Source organism: Enhydra lutris, unplaced genomic scaffold (genome assembly GCF_002288905.1).
Source record: "Enhydra lutris kenyoni isolate GAN:26980312 unplaced genomic scaffold, ASM228890v2 scaffoldscaffold31, whole genome shotgun sequence".
Taxonomy (NCBI): domain Eukaryota; kingdom Metazoa; phylum Chordata; class Mammalia; order Carnivora; family Mustelidae; genus Enhydra; species Enhydra lutris.
In genome coordinates, this window is record NW_019154115.1 from 16,985,517 (window position 1) to 16,998,869 (window position 13,353).

Here is a 13,353-nt window from a genome sequence, read left to right on the forward strand (position 1 = left end):
AAAAAAAAAAAAAAAAGAATTTAAAAAGAGAGAGAGCGTGCACCCAAGCTTGAGTAGTTGATGAACCCACGGGATCCGCAAAGAATGAGCAGAACAGTAGTTTTCAACCTTGGGTGAACAACAGAATCATCAGGATTGCTTTAAAAACAAAACAAAAACTGATGTCTAAGCCCTACCCCCAAAGATCCTGATTTAACTGATTTGTAGTATGGGCTGGGCATTAAAACTTTTTAAAAATTCCTCTGTTTGGGGCGCCTGGGTGTCTCAGTTGGTTAAGCCACTGCCTTCAGCTCAGGTCATGATCCTGGAGTCCCAGGATGAGTCCCATATCAGGCTTCCCCTGCTCTACAGGGAGCCTGCTTCTCCCTCTCCCTCTCTGCCTGCCACTCCCCCTGCTTGTGCTCTCTCTCTCTGCCAAATAAATAAATAAAATATTTTTTTAAAAAAGTCCTCAGATTGCTCTTACGGGCATCTCAATTTGAGAACCACTAATATGAAGGGAGAGACCCAAGAATACATTTGTGGGAAACACCTAATTTAGGGATCAGAAGGAGAAAGAAAAGCAAGAAGCAGATATGGAAGTGGGGGAGGTTAACGACATTAAATGCAGCAGAAAAATTCCAAATAAAGAGAGCAGGAAAAGGTCTTTGGATTTGTCACCCAGAAGATCACCTGTAAGAAAGCAGTTTCAGTGGAGAGATAAGGCAAAAGCCAGCTTGCAAAAGGGGGAAATGAGAAGGAACTGAAAATGTAGTGCTAGGACTTTGGCAGGGAAGGGAAGGGCAAAGAACCAATAGGGGGTTTAGACAAAGCTAGAACAATGAAAAAAAGTAAGGGAAACTTGAGTATGTTTTATAGCCCAAGGGGAAGGATCAAATAGAGGAAGTGAGACTGAAAGTATAGGGGGGTGGATGGGGGACTGGCAAAATAAGAAGGGAATGAGACCAAGGATGTGGGAACCTGGGTTGGCCTTGGAGAGGACAAGATTTCCTTCTTATTCTGGAGTAGAAAAATATGGAAAAAGAGAATGATGGAGAAATGGTGAGGTAGAAAGGAGAACAGAGGGAATTCACATAGGATGAGCTTGATGTTCTCAAGCCTAAGGTTTTGTTTTATAATTGATAGCACCCCTGTAATCAAAAATGCTACTGGGAAAAACGAATCAATCAAACTCTACCTTCTCCCCGACCACTCCTGGGCTTATCACTCGATTAGCCACAGAATTTGAAAATGGAGGCAGGAAAGAAAAGACAAAGCTTTCTCTTCACAAGGCTCTATCAACATGGGGCTCAGGGAAACGTGGCCTTTTTTTTTTTTTTTAAGATTTTATTTATTTATTTGACAGAGATCATAAGTAGGCAGAGAGAGAGACAGGAGGAGGAAGGCTCCCCGCTGAGCAGAGAGCCAAATGCCCGACTGGATCCCAGGCCCCTGGGATCATGACCTGAGCTGAAACCAGAGGCTTTAACCCACTGAGCCAACCTGGCGCCCCAAACACATGGCTCTTTAAAAAGAAATTTGCTGCCCCTCATCCTGGGCATTTTCCCTATAAGGCTCATTTATACAAGCTGCATTATATTCTTTAATATGCTACCTAACCCTGAAATTAAGTCTCATCCCTTATTAAAATTCTCTGGTTTTCTATTGATTTGAGAGATTTGGATTTATTTCTTTAGAAAGATTTGGATTTATTTCTTTAGAAAGAGCAATGTTGCTCTTCTCACATTACTCCCCTGATGAAAATTCTTCTATGGCTCTGCACTGACATTCTTTTTTTTTTTTTTCTAAGAATTTATTTATTTGAGAGTGAGTGACAGAGAGAGGGCACAAGTAGGGGGAGGACCAGAGGGAGATGGGAGAAGCAGGCTGCCCGCTGGGCAAGGAGCCTGATGCTGGGCAAGGAGCCCGATGTGGGGCATGATCCCAGGACCCTGGGATCACGACCTGAGCCGAAGGCAGACACTTAAACAACTGAGTCATGCAGGTGCCCCTGCACTGATATTCTTTATACATTTAAATCTTCCGTATCCAGTACTGACCTGGTATCCAAAATAATTTTTGACCACACTTCCACCCTTAACCACACTCTATCCTGAAGCCCCACCTATCTGCCATTCTCTAACATGTTACTTTGTCACCTCCATACTTTTGTTCCCTTTTCTCTGCTGAGTATGCCTTCTACCCTCTATACATACAGAGCCTACTTATACTTCAAGGCCTAACTCAAGTAACTCTTCCTTAAAGTTTTTCCAGATCCCCCACTCAGAGATTACTATCTCTCCTTCTGAATTTCTGTATCTCTTATTCAGATCAATGGCTTTCTACTGCATAAAACAAAAAATAGTATATTTTCGCATACACAGGTCTCCCTCAATATAAGCTTTAGGACAAGAATCATCTCTCTTCCAAAGCTGTATCCCCAAGTGTCCTTCTGTCCTGAGATGCTGTAGACAGAAGTCAGGACAGGAATGTGTCTGTTTTGTGGAGATCATTCCACTCATAATCATCTAGCTGGGCTTAACTCCTGCCTCTAGTAAGAGAGAGGTAAATTAGATTGGCTCCAAAGATCTTTTCCAACGCTGGCCTCCTTCTCCCAGCCTATAATCATTGCCCACATTTTATTTGTATTCTTATGGTTAGATCTTTCACTCTGGGTCAGCAGGAATAGCTTAACAGTAGTTAGAGCCAGTCTTCTTAGTTTACAAAAACAATACTACGTAAGTTCAAAAACAGGGAGTCACAAGGCAATTGTAAAATGGTGTAAAGTGCAGAAAGTTTGGAATCAGAAGACATGGGCTTGGTTTTTGCCATGTCTTTACTGGCAGTGTGACCTCCAGGTAGCGGTTTTAACCATTCTGAACCTTTGTTTCTCATCTGTGCAATGAAGCTGGCCCCAGAGGGTTAAAAAAATGTATGTGTCTCTGTGTGTGTGTGTGTGTGTGTATTCGTTTTTGCACTGCTGGTTTGGCTGTAATAAGAACTGTGATAAGAAACTATAAGTTCGAGGCCTGGGTACAGGGAGCCCATTTTGTCCTCTTCTGAGACCTCTGCTTTTTTTTTTTTTTTTTTTTTTTGGACAAGAGAGCGGCTGTGACCTTAGGCCAGTCCCCAACTCGTTAGTCACCCAGCAGTGCTGGCGGGAGGGTGGCAGGAGAAGGAATGCGTGTCCAAGGGGCTCGGGGACGCAAGGAAGGAGACAAGTAGTGTAGTCCGGTTTGGTTCCTAACCAAGCACCCTAAACGCCTGTTCTGCCCAGAAGTCTTGAAGAGGGCGTGGGGCAGACAAGGGAAACGAAGCGTTTAAGACCTCCAGGCTCGGCATGCCCCAGGTTTAGGAAAAGCCCGGGTCCTAGAAAGATCCACATTCCAGCGTGACTCAGGAACCCGGAGAAAAGGCTTCCCAAGCTTCGGACGAGACCCAGCAAAAACCGGGGTCTGTACCCCCAGCCCTCAGGTGAGATCCCCGTTACCCCCATCTCCACGTACAACGCCAATCGCTTCCCTGGGTAAAATTAATTACCATAAACCTCTAGCGCTTTCTCTTCCATGATCCGGGGCTGCCGGGCAGCTCCCCGCTCAAAGAGGCCGGTGAGCCACGGGACTCTGCTCAGCGTCCAGGAGAACAGCCCGGACACCCGCTCCATCCTCACGCTCCGCCATCCCTGGCGACTGTCCCACCCGAGCCACCGTCTCTCAGCAGCGGGCCTCGCGATTTATCAACTTCCTGGTCTTCAAATGGGCCAAGACCGGCCTAAAGGTCCAGGACAACAGAAAATAGGCGGGACCCGGCGGAGTAGCGCGGAGAACCTAGGGAAGGGGCCCGCGGAGACTACAAGCCCCGGCATGCTTTGCTCGGTTTCGGCGGGACAAGAAGAAAAAAAGTTCCTTCCAGCACGTGAGGCGCATTGCGTGCTGGGACGAATGGAACAAGGAGATGTATTCTGGTATTTGTAGTCTATGTCGGGTAAGAGCGGGTAGGTAACGGTCTGTTACCCGCCACTGTTTGCCTCATTCACCGCCCTCGACAAACTGAAAATGAATCCTGAAGAGGTAGGGGAAAGGAGATCTTGATTTCTTTTGGTGGAGGAGCGTATGAAAGGACAGTCTACTGTTATATCTCTGAGGGAGCCGCTTCCAGACAGATTCTTACTTCCTAGTCACGCCGGAAGTGAGTTTCCGTTGCCGTGAAACGGAAGGTCTTGAGAATCTACTGAGGTTGGTTAGGCGTCGCGGGGCGGGGAGGGTTTTTTGATTTTCCTCGCCTCAGAGGCTCTTAGGCCAGCACCTTTTACGAGCTGCGTATTTCTGTCAGTCGCCTTCAGAGACAACTAACAACGAAAGAGCTTTCCTCGTGCCCAGGATATCCAGTAGTGACATACTGGAAATCCTCATCCTAAAAAGAATGTCTTAAGTCCTCTCATGTTCGTACCTGTGTTGAATGCCAGGAACAAGTGATGATGTTAGTTTTATCCATCCCTCCCTCCAAGTTTCAAACTTTTATTGGCCACTTACTTTGCCAGACTTAGTGTATAGGCAGTGAGAATGCAAAGGTAGGAGGCGGTCCCTGCCCTCAAACAGCTCATAGACCTGTGAGGGAACTAATCCCTGATGTTGAAGAATTTGCAATTAGAAACAAACCTTTTGTCACACTTGATACCAAATGTCATCTCTTCTCTATTGAAAAGAAAGTCAGGGTCATTGTGCAGAATTACCCTACGCTAACATATCCCGTTTATCTTTAAACTTTTGCTTTATTGTTTGGCTGATTTAGATTTTCGGCTCACCTGACAGGTGAGTAGTTTGGGTCCCAGGAAAATTGTGTTCAGAGTTTAAGAATTTCCCTGCCATCTGTTCCACTCCACTCCACAGCAATGAAGAGGATAACTTTAACTTCCTTGTAACCAAATTTAGGGCATTTGGGTCTCACCTCCTGTGAGGCCTCCCTACATCTCCAAGCATAACTGATACCCTCTTTCACTGAGCTCCCAGAGCACATTACAGCACTGAACACATTGAATTTGTTCATTTACACGCCTGTCTCCCTCAAGTGCCTAGTGGATCAGGAGCTTATTTCTGTATTTCAAACGCATAGTAGGGTGCCAGGCACACAGTAGATGTTCAATATATATTTCTTGAATGAATTAACTAAACGCTTCCCGAAGAATAAATGGTGAAACTACTGCCGCCTGTTGAGAGACCGCAATCAAAATATTTACTGAATCTCAACGAGAGCACTGTGCTTGGCAGAGGTAGGTGGCATGTAGAGGAGTTTTCAAACTCCTTTATTTCGAACATCTTCTTAAGAAGGCTGTTGGCTACAGCTACCCAGAACACAAAGGGCCTTAGGAATCTGAGCATTCTCTACCCAAGCTAGCTCCTCCTTTTCCGCCCCACTCTCCCACTTGGTTAAGATCTCAGCGTCCGAATGCGGGACTCGGATTTGTTGGGTAGGAGTTTGGGGCCGCCCCGCCCCGCCCCCAGCGTCCAGGCTCCGCCCTTGAACCCCCGCCCTGTGCGTCCCGCAGGGTTGGTCACGACGATCCCACTCCTCGTTCATCTGGAACGTTTTGCTCGCGGCGCTATCTCTCTATAAAGTTGTTGTTGCGGCTTCCGCCGCGGGTGGAGGAAGATGGCGTCGGGTGGTGGTGGTTGTAGCGCTTCGGAGAGATTCCCTCCGCCTTTCCCCGGCCTGGAGCCGGAGTCGGAGGGGACGGCCGGAGGGTCAGAACCCGAGGCTGGGGACAGCGACACCGAGGGGGAGGATATTTTCACCGGTGCCGCGGCGGCCGTGAGTTCCACCCTTCGGGGCGGGCGGGCGCCCCAAAAGGGAAGAGAGGCTAAGGGAGGGTCGAGGAAGCTGGGCAGAATGGGCCCGTTGAGACCCTGCGTTGGTGACGGTAGTCGCGGCTTGAGAGCTCTTAATGAATGCTAAGATGTTAGGGGCCTGACTCCCAGGTCCCTGGGCGGGACGGTGAGGAGCGAGGGGTGTGGTGGCTTCTCCACCCTGGTCCCTGACAGCGAAGAGACGCCCAGGCCGGCATTTGGCCCTGCGGTGTGTTGACCCCAAGGACCCAGGGGGTGGTTTTGTGGTCTTTTCCTGGCGGCCTGATTTAATAGGTCAAGATAAGGAGATGGGATGTAGACTTTTCTTTCCCTAACCTTACGGCTCCTAGGACAAATAGTCTTATCTGGAGTGGCTCAGGACAGTGACCCGCCCACAAATCCTTTCATTAGCTCAAAACTTAACCGTTAATTACCAAAGGCCCATTGTGGATCTAGTTTATAAGTGTTAAGCTGACATCCTCTGATCTCTAAAGAAAATCCTGCCAGAAGTCTGTTGAAAAAAAGGCCCTGCCAGATAAATCACTGCATAGATGACAAGCTTTGTCCCTTTTAAAGAGATGTATTAAAATGCTGAAGTACCTCTGTGCGATTAAATCTCTAAACGTGAGGAGGAAATGGTGTTTCCCTTAGTAATATCCAGGTTTCTAATAAGAGGTGTTGGGGGAAAAACTGATGTTTATATGTGGAATGTGAAAATCAGTAATCAGTTCTGGAACCAGTGAAGATGTTTTGGGTTGTTTTATAAGAATACTGACTCATAACCACTTGGTACAGTTTGTTCCAGTTTGAAAACTTCTTCAGGGCTAGGTCTGTGAATTTATGTACTATTCTCTCTTGGATAATACTTTTTGTAGTAGCTGTTCAGTAAGTAAGTGACTAAATAAAACAGCTGTAAATTCTTTATGCGCCATGTGTCTGAAAAAGGTTGAGGCTTGTATCATTTCTGTCAGAGGTTAAGTTTCTAGGAAATATCTTTGGTGACATCTTTAGAGTTTTCCCTATACTGTATTCTGGAATTGAATTCATAATCCCAGCTCAAGAAGTACTTGTTGATACTAATATAAATGCTTAAACTGTCTAATGAAGTCTCTATTATTCTAAGAAATAACTCTTGCTGATTAATTTAGTCTTTCTGTATCTCACTTAAAACAAATTTTTGGTCTTTTCCTTTGGTAATTCTCCCATAAGTCATGGAGAAGAGCTACTGTTAATAATAGCTACTGGGATGGTAGATATTCAGACCAAATATCTGAAAATAGACACTCTGACATTGAAAGTGACTAGTCACATAGGCAAATGAGGATTTATTTTCCAAAAAGGGCCCTGAAAGGACAAGGAGTTGTTTTCTAGAGGTTTCTAAAAGAAGTTGAAGAGGCAGTGACTTGCTTCATCAGATTACTTTACAGAGGCGTCAGTACTTCTCTCGTATTAGACTGTGTGAAAGTACTTTGCTTTTAATTTCCAAAGGGAGGAGGAAGGACTCTGAATGAACTTGTTCTACCACAGAAAGCATTATTTTTAGTTAGATTTTGATCCAGGAAAATTGAGTTGCTGGGGAAACTAAAATGCCACCTGTAAGCCATTTTTTGAGCTGCCTGTTCTGATGTTCATCTTCAGGAAGCCAAGACTCCCAAGATTTCTCACTAGTTAAACTGTGAATTTCTTGTTTAAAAGCCATTAAATACAAATTATATTCCAGTAAATGTTTTAGTTGTGAGCCAGTGTGAAAAGTTAGGGGATTGCAGTGCTTCTGTGTCTTAAGGAATAACATTGAAGAATAAGAACAACAGCTTTGAAGGCTTATTTAAATCCACCCAGGTTCTTTTACTTGGGCAAGATACTTAATTACGCTGTGTGGTTTCCTCACCCATAAAATATGAATAATAGCATTTATGCCCACCATTATTGTGCAGATTAAATTTGAATCAGTGAAACACTTGTGAAACAGTTGAGCATTGTAAACTAATTACTGTAACCCATGGAATCTAATAATGGGTTAGAAAAGTTATATTTATTAACTCTAAAAATGGTTAATATAGTTTATCAAAATCAAACTAGTAATAAGATTGATTTAACTAAAAGTCATCAAAGGCATTTAATGACTTCAGTGGTATCTTATTAAGTTTACCTTCATATATTGTGTTTTGTTGGGTGTTGGCGGTAGAGGGAGTGGTATTAAAAAATTGGGAAGCTGAGGCATATAAAATTTAAAATTTATGGTATGCATGTAATTTCCTGGACATTGATGTAACAGCTGCTGTTGTTAATCATCCCATCTGCTCTCTTTTAGGGCCCAAGAGGCTTTGTTACTACAGTAATAAAAGTACGATTTATAATCAAAAGAGCAGCCCATGATAGGCATTTCAAAATCAACAAACCACAGTTACCCAAAAGGATAGACTGGAGTTCAAAGGATTTTTAAAACAAATCTGAGTATTTAAAGGATTACTAAGTCTAAAAACAAATCTGAAAGCATTGCCTTAAGATTGAGAACCAGCTGGGAAATATCTTAAGATGATTCTTAAGAATACTTAAGACCTTACGTCTTTCTGCTTCTTACTTTGTGGGCATATCTATAAAAAGGTTACAATTCTAAATGTATTATCTGAATCTTTGACTGGACCTGAATCTAGATAACACAGCTTTTTAGTTAAAACTTTCTTAGTTCTAGGATGGATTACTTTTTCTCCTTAATTAAATGAGCGAGCCATTTTTTTGGCCCTCCTAAATCTTAAAATTACATTAAAAAGACTGAATGGCATACATATTTCTGTGCCTCATTTGTCTTCAGTGGTCTTACTTGCATACTTCTAACACTGAATGATAGAGTTGAAGCAAGTTCTTTATTTGCCCTCCCAGGAATTCTAATATGCCCATCTCCTTTTAGCAGTATGCCAGGACCACAAGTAGATATGCCCTCTAAATGAAAGAGAACTGCAGAGGCCTTTCTAATGCTAAGAGAAAGGAGGCAAACATTGATAAATGATAACCTCACTTCAGATTTTGGCCAAATCTGGTAACTACTACTTCCAATGATCTATCAGACCAATTAGAGTTTTTTCCCACTACTCTTAATCTTGAATTGAAACTCTAATAATTACAGAAATGGCTAGAAAACATAAAGAGGGGGGCGCCTAGGTGGCTTAGTTGGTTAAGTGTTCAACTCTTGATCTCAGGGTTGCGAGTTCAAGCCTTGCTTTGGGCTCCATGCCCAGCATGGAGACCACTTAAATTAAAAATAAATAAATAAAAGTAAAAAACAGAATAAAGAAGAAATAGCAGGAGACTTCAAAAGTCATGTATTGAACACTTAGTCTTTGATTAATAAAGACGTATTTACATAGTCTCACTGATGTTTAAATCAAAAGAATAACATAACTTTTATTGGTATTCAGAAGTCACAGATAGCAAGTGGCTTCTGATTGGCAGTGTTTTATAGACTACAGGGAATTATATAAAGGTAAGTTATGTATTAATATTTAGACAGGAAAGGACATGTTATTTTTAGAATCCAGCCTACATCTGTGATCAATATAATAATGTATCCTGAAGGAAAATAAATCAGGTTTTCTTTATTGTGGTATGAAACATACAACAAAATTTACATAAACCTTTTTAATTTTACTGTTCAGTAGTGTTAAGTATACTCACATTTTGCAACAGATCTCCAGAACTTTTTCATTTTGCAATTCTGAAAATCAGTACCCATTAAATAACAGTTCTTTTTTCCCTCCACTCCTAAGCCCCTGGTAACCACCATTCTACTTTCTGTTTCTGTGAACTTGACTAGTTTAGATGACCTCATGTAGGTGGGATCATGCATTATTTGTCCTTTTGTATCTGGCTTATTTCACTTAACATAATACCCTCAAGAGTTCATCCATGTTCCACTATGCATCAGAATTTCCTTCTTTTTTAAAGTTGCATAATAGGGGCACCTGCTCTGCCTTCAGCTCAGGTCATGATCCCAGCATCCTGGGATCGAGCCCCGCATCGGGCTCTCTGCTCAGCAGGGAGCCTGCTTCCCCCTCTCTCTCTGCCTACCTCTCTGCCAACTTGTGATCTCTGTCAAATAAATTTAAAAAAATAAATAAATAAAATTATACTTCGGGGCTTATGGGAGAAGCAATAAAGGTTGCAGTCAGATTTCTGGTTTCTGTAGGGAGTTCTGCTCTTTGCTTATTCAGGTGTTGGGGTAGTTCTGATGACCTAGCCATTTGTGATTTGTTTGGTTGGGAGGGGAGAGAGGAAAAAGAATACTCTAACTTCTCTCTTGGTCCTCAAAACTTCTCTGCTGTCTTGAGTAACTGTTAGCATAAATAAATCATGAGTAGTTAATAGTTACTAGAGCAAGTAGCCATAAGTATCTGATCTCCAGGAAAAGCCTGTTGCTCAACTTTTCTGGCTTATTCTCTTGCTTAGTCAAGTGAATTGCTGGGGCTTCATTCTGCTTTCAGAGCAGATTTAAATGGGTTTTGCTTTTTCAAAATGGAAGTTAATACACTCGTTCAGACTCTGATCCTTCTGCAGTTTTCTGGGCCTTCTAAGTTATATTAGTTTGAAACCCAAAAAGTTTAGTAGGGAAATTACACCATAAAATTCAGTAGATTATAGCTAAATTTTAGTAGACCATAGTATGCCCTGTCACTTTGAGGTCTCTCATTTTCCCCACCCTTCCAGATTCCCCTTTTCTATTTTCATTAGTCTTAGAGGGACTAGCTTAGAGGTTCTTTACCTTTTTGTGTCGTGGACCCATTAATAGTCCAGTGAACCCAGGACGCCTGGGTGGCTCAATTAGTTGGACGACTGCCTTCGGCTCCGGTCATGATCCCGGAGTCCCGGGATTGAGTCCCACATCGGGCTCCCAGCTCCACGGGGAGTCTGCTTCTCCCTCTGACTTTCTCCTCGCTCATGCTATCTCTCACTGCCTCTCTCTCAATAAATAAATAAAAATCTTTAAAAAAAAAAAACAGTCCAGTGAACCCTATGGATCCATTCTCAGAATGTTTTTACGTGTATAAAATACATAAGATTACAAGGAAACCAATTACATAGAAATGCAGTTAGCAAAACATTAAAACAATTTTATGTTTGCAACATGTGCTTTTTAATGCTTTACATATTAAGATGTAGGGATAGTTATAACTACCATAATTTTTTAAAAATACAGATGACCATAAATGATATTTTGAGAACTATAACTATTGTGATATCAAATAATATCTAATTTCCATTATAGTGTCAAATACTGCTAATTACTGTTGTGGTTTTTTGGCCTATCTTTTAATTGAAGAAAATGCTGAATCTCAGTTAGAAATTAGTGAAAATGAAATTGTAATTTTATTCCCATCTAAGTTCTAGACATCTCCTGATCCCAGGATAAGAACCCCTACTTAAACTGCTTTAGCTGTGAAGGGGGGTAAAATTGTGAAGTCCTTTGGGTTCATTGAATATTTAACCAGTTTGTAGGGTAAGATGCACACTATTACCAAATTTAATGGACACTAAATTCCATTCTCCCAAGTCCAGAAGCTTTTAGTGCATCTGTGCCATTTTTGAAATGTGGCAGTGGCATGTGAGAGTGGAGTCGCTGCCTGTGGTAAGTAAAATAATTGCCTTCTCCCTAAGATGTCCACCTCCTAATCCCAGAAGCTGTGGATCTATTAGGTTACAAAGCAAAGAAGGATTAAGGTTGAAGATGGAATTAAGATTGCTAATCAGTTGACATTAAGGTAGAGAAATTAGCCTGGGTTATCTGAATGAACCCAATATAATCACAAGGATCCTTTAAAAATAGAAGACTGGGGGCACCTGGGTGACTCAGTGGGTTAAGCCTCTGCCTTCAGCTCAGGTCATGGTCTCAGGGTCCTGGGATCGAGGCCCACATCGGGCTGTCTGCTCAGCTGGGATCCTGCTTCCCCCTTTCTCTCTGCTTGCCTCTCTGCCTACTTGTGATCCCCCCACCCCGTCAAATAAATAAATAAATCTTTGAAAAAAAAAATAGAAGATTGAAGAGTGTCAGAGAGTGGCTGTGGAAATGAGTACCTGCAGAAGAAAGGCAAAGAGAGATGTGACATTGTTGGTTTTGAAGATGGAGGAAGCAGGCCATGAGCCAAGAAATATGGATTGCTTTTAGAAGCCAGAAGGTCAAAGCAACAGATTCTTCCATAGTACCTCCACAAAGGAACATAACTGTGGTTGACACCTTGATTTTAGCCCAGTGAGACCTGTATTGACTTCTACAGAACTATAATACATTTGCATTGTTTAAACTGTTAAATTTGTGGTAATTTTGTGTTGCAGTGTTGATAGAAAACGAATACACCACTCCACTTAGTTTATTCATCTGTAGAAATAAACATGGCAAATAGAACAGTATTCCATGCCAGAGTCTGCCAGGGTGATTTTTTTTTTTTTTCATTTTTTTTTTTTTTAAAGATTTTATTTATTTGACAGACAGAGATAACAAGTAGGCAGAGAGGCAGGCAGAGAGAGAGAGAAGGGGAAGCAGGCTCCCCGCTGAGCAGAGAGCCCAATGCGGGGCTCGATCCCAGGACCCTGGGATCATGACCTGAGCCGAAGGCAGAGGCTTTAACCCACTGAGCCACCCAGGCGCCCCTGCCAGGGTGATTTTTAAAGACTTTGTGACTGCCCTGTTATCTAGGTATAACTTCTGGGCGTGACTTTTTCCTAATTGTCCTTGTCTTGTTACATTAGTATGATCACACAATTGTGTAGCTATATCTTGCCTTACTAAATTACATTAATTTTTCACTAGGAGATGAATACTCTAGTTCTCCAGAAGCACAGTTTATTATAGCTTTTAATTTGGATTCACCCTCTAAATGCAGTTGAAAATTTTAACGGTACTTGTCTTTTGAGGTCCCTTGAAGAATGCAAGGATTCAGCATAGAGCAGTTGAGCAACATAAGGAAGAATCACCACTCAGTGACCTAAAGGGAAGTGATGCAGAATCACAGCTCTACTTTTCAGGACTAAATGGCTCTGTTAGCTATGAGGGAGAGCAGACCCAAGTCTTTCCTTCCCTGAGCTAAGAACATTGTGTTAATGGCCTGGCCTCGTGGTTTGAGGCTGCTAATTGGTGAGGAATACCTCTTTGCTCTTAACACAAGTGCTCTCTTGTTGTAGCTCTTTCTAGTGCCTCTCTGAGAGGTAGATTTGGATGTCTGTGTGCCTTCTAATTCTGAACAGAAATACTTGAACTTTTAAGTAGGCTTATCAGTGGAACCACCTGCTAGAATTAACAGCCAAAAGGAGTCAGCAAGGGTTGGGTATCCTAGCCTAGGATTCTCTCACTAAAGAAACTATATCTCCTTTATTTCAGAAAAGGGAGCAGGAGAAGGTGGCGGGACAAGGGGAAGCAGGCAGGGCTGGCTATAATTTGCTTTACTAACTATATCACAAACACACCATTTTCATCATAGAAAATAGTTTTATCTGTTGCCTAGAAATTTAGCTCCCCTTAATAGAGGGATAGTTTTGTGATGTA

General features: G+C 42.4%; 2 protein-coding genes across 6 annotated transcripts in view; one reads left to right on the top strand and one right to left on the bottom strand.

The window, feature by feature from the left end:
• Nucleotides 1–3,786, bottom strand: part of LOC111153152 (family with sequence similarity 96 member A) — a 16,867-nt gene extending 13,081 nt beyond the window's left edge. For both annotated transcript variants that reach the window (XM_022511959.1, XM_022511958.1), the window contains exon 1: nt 3,520–3,786. In XM_022511959.1, coding sequence (XP_022367667.1) covers nt 3,520–3,643 — 124 coding nt within the window. In that variant the 5' untranslated portion in view covers nt 3,644–3,786. The remainder of the gene's footprint in view (nt 1–3,519) is intronic.
• Nucleotides 3,787–4,013: 227 nt separating this feature from the next.
• Nucleotides 4,014–13,353, top strand: part of LOC111153150 (sorting nexin 1) — a 33,491-nt gene continuing 24,151 nt past the window's right edge. For 2 of the 4 annotated variants that reach the window (XM_022511955.1, XM_022511954.1), the window contains exon 1: nt 5,555–5,787. In XM_022511955.1, the coding sequence (XP_022367663.1) occupies nt 5,629–5,787 (159 nt within the window). In that variant the 5' untranslated portion in view covers nt 5,555–5,628. Of the gene's footprint in view, nt 4,050–5,554; nt 5,788–13,353 lie in introns of those variants that run through there. The other 2 variants (XM_022511956.1, XM_022511957.1) reach the window with 2 other exon arrangements.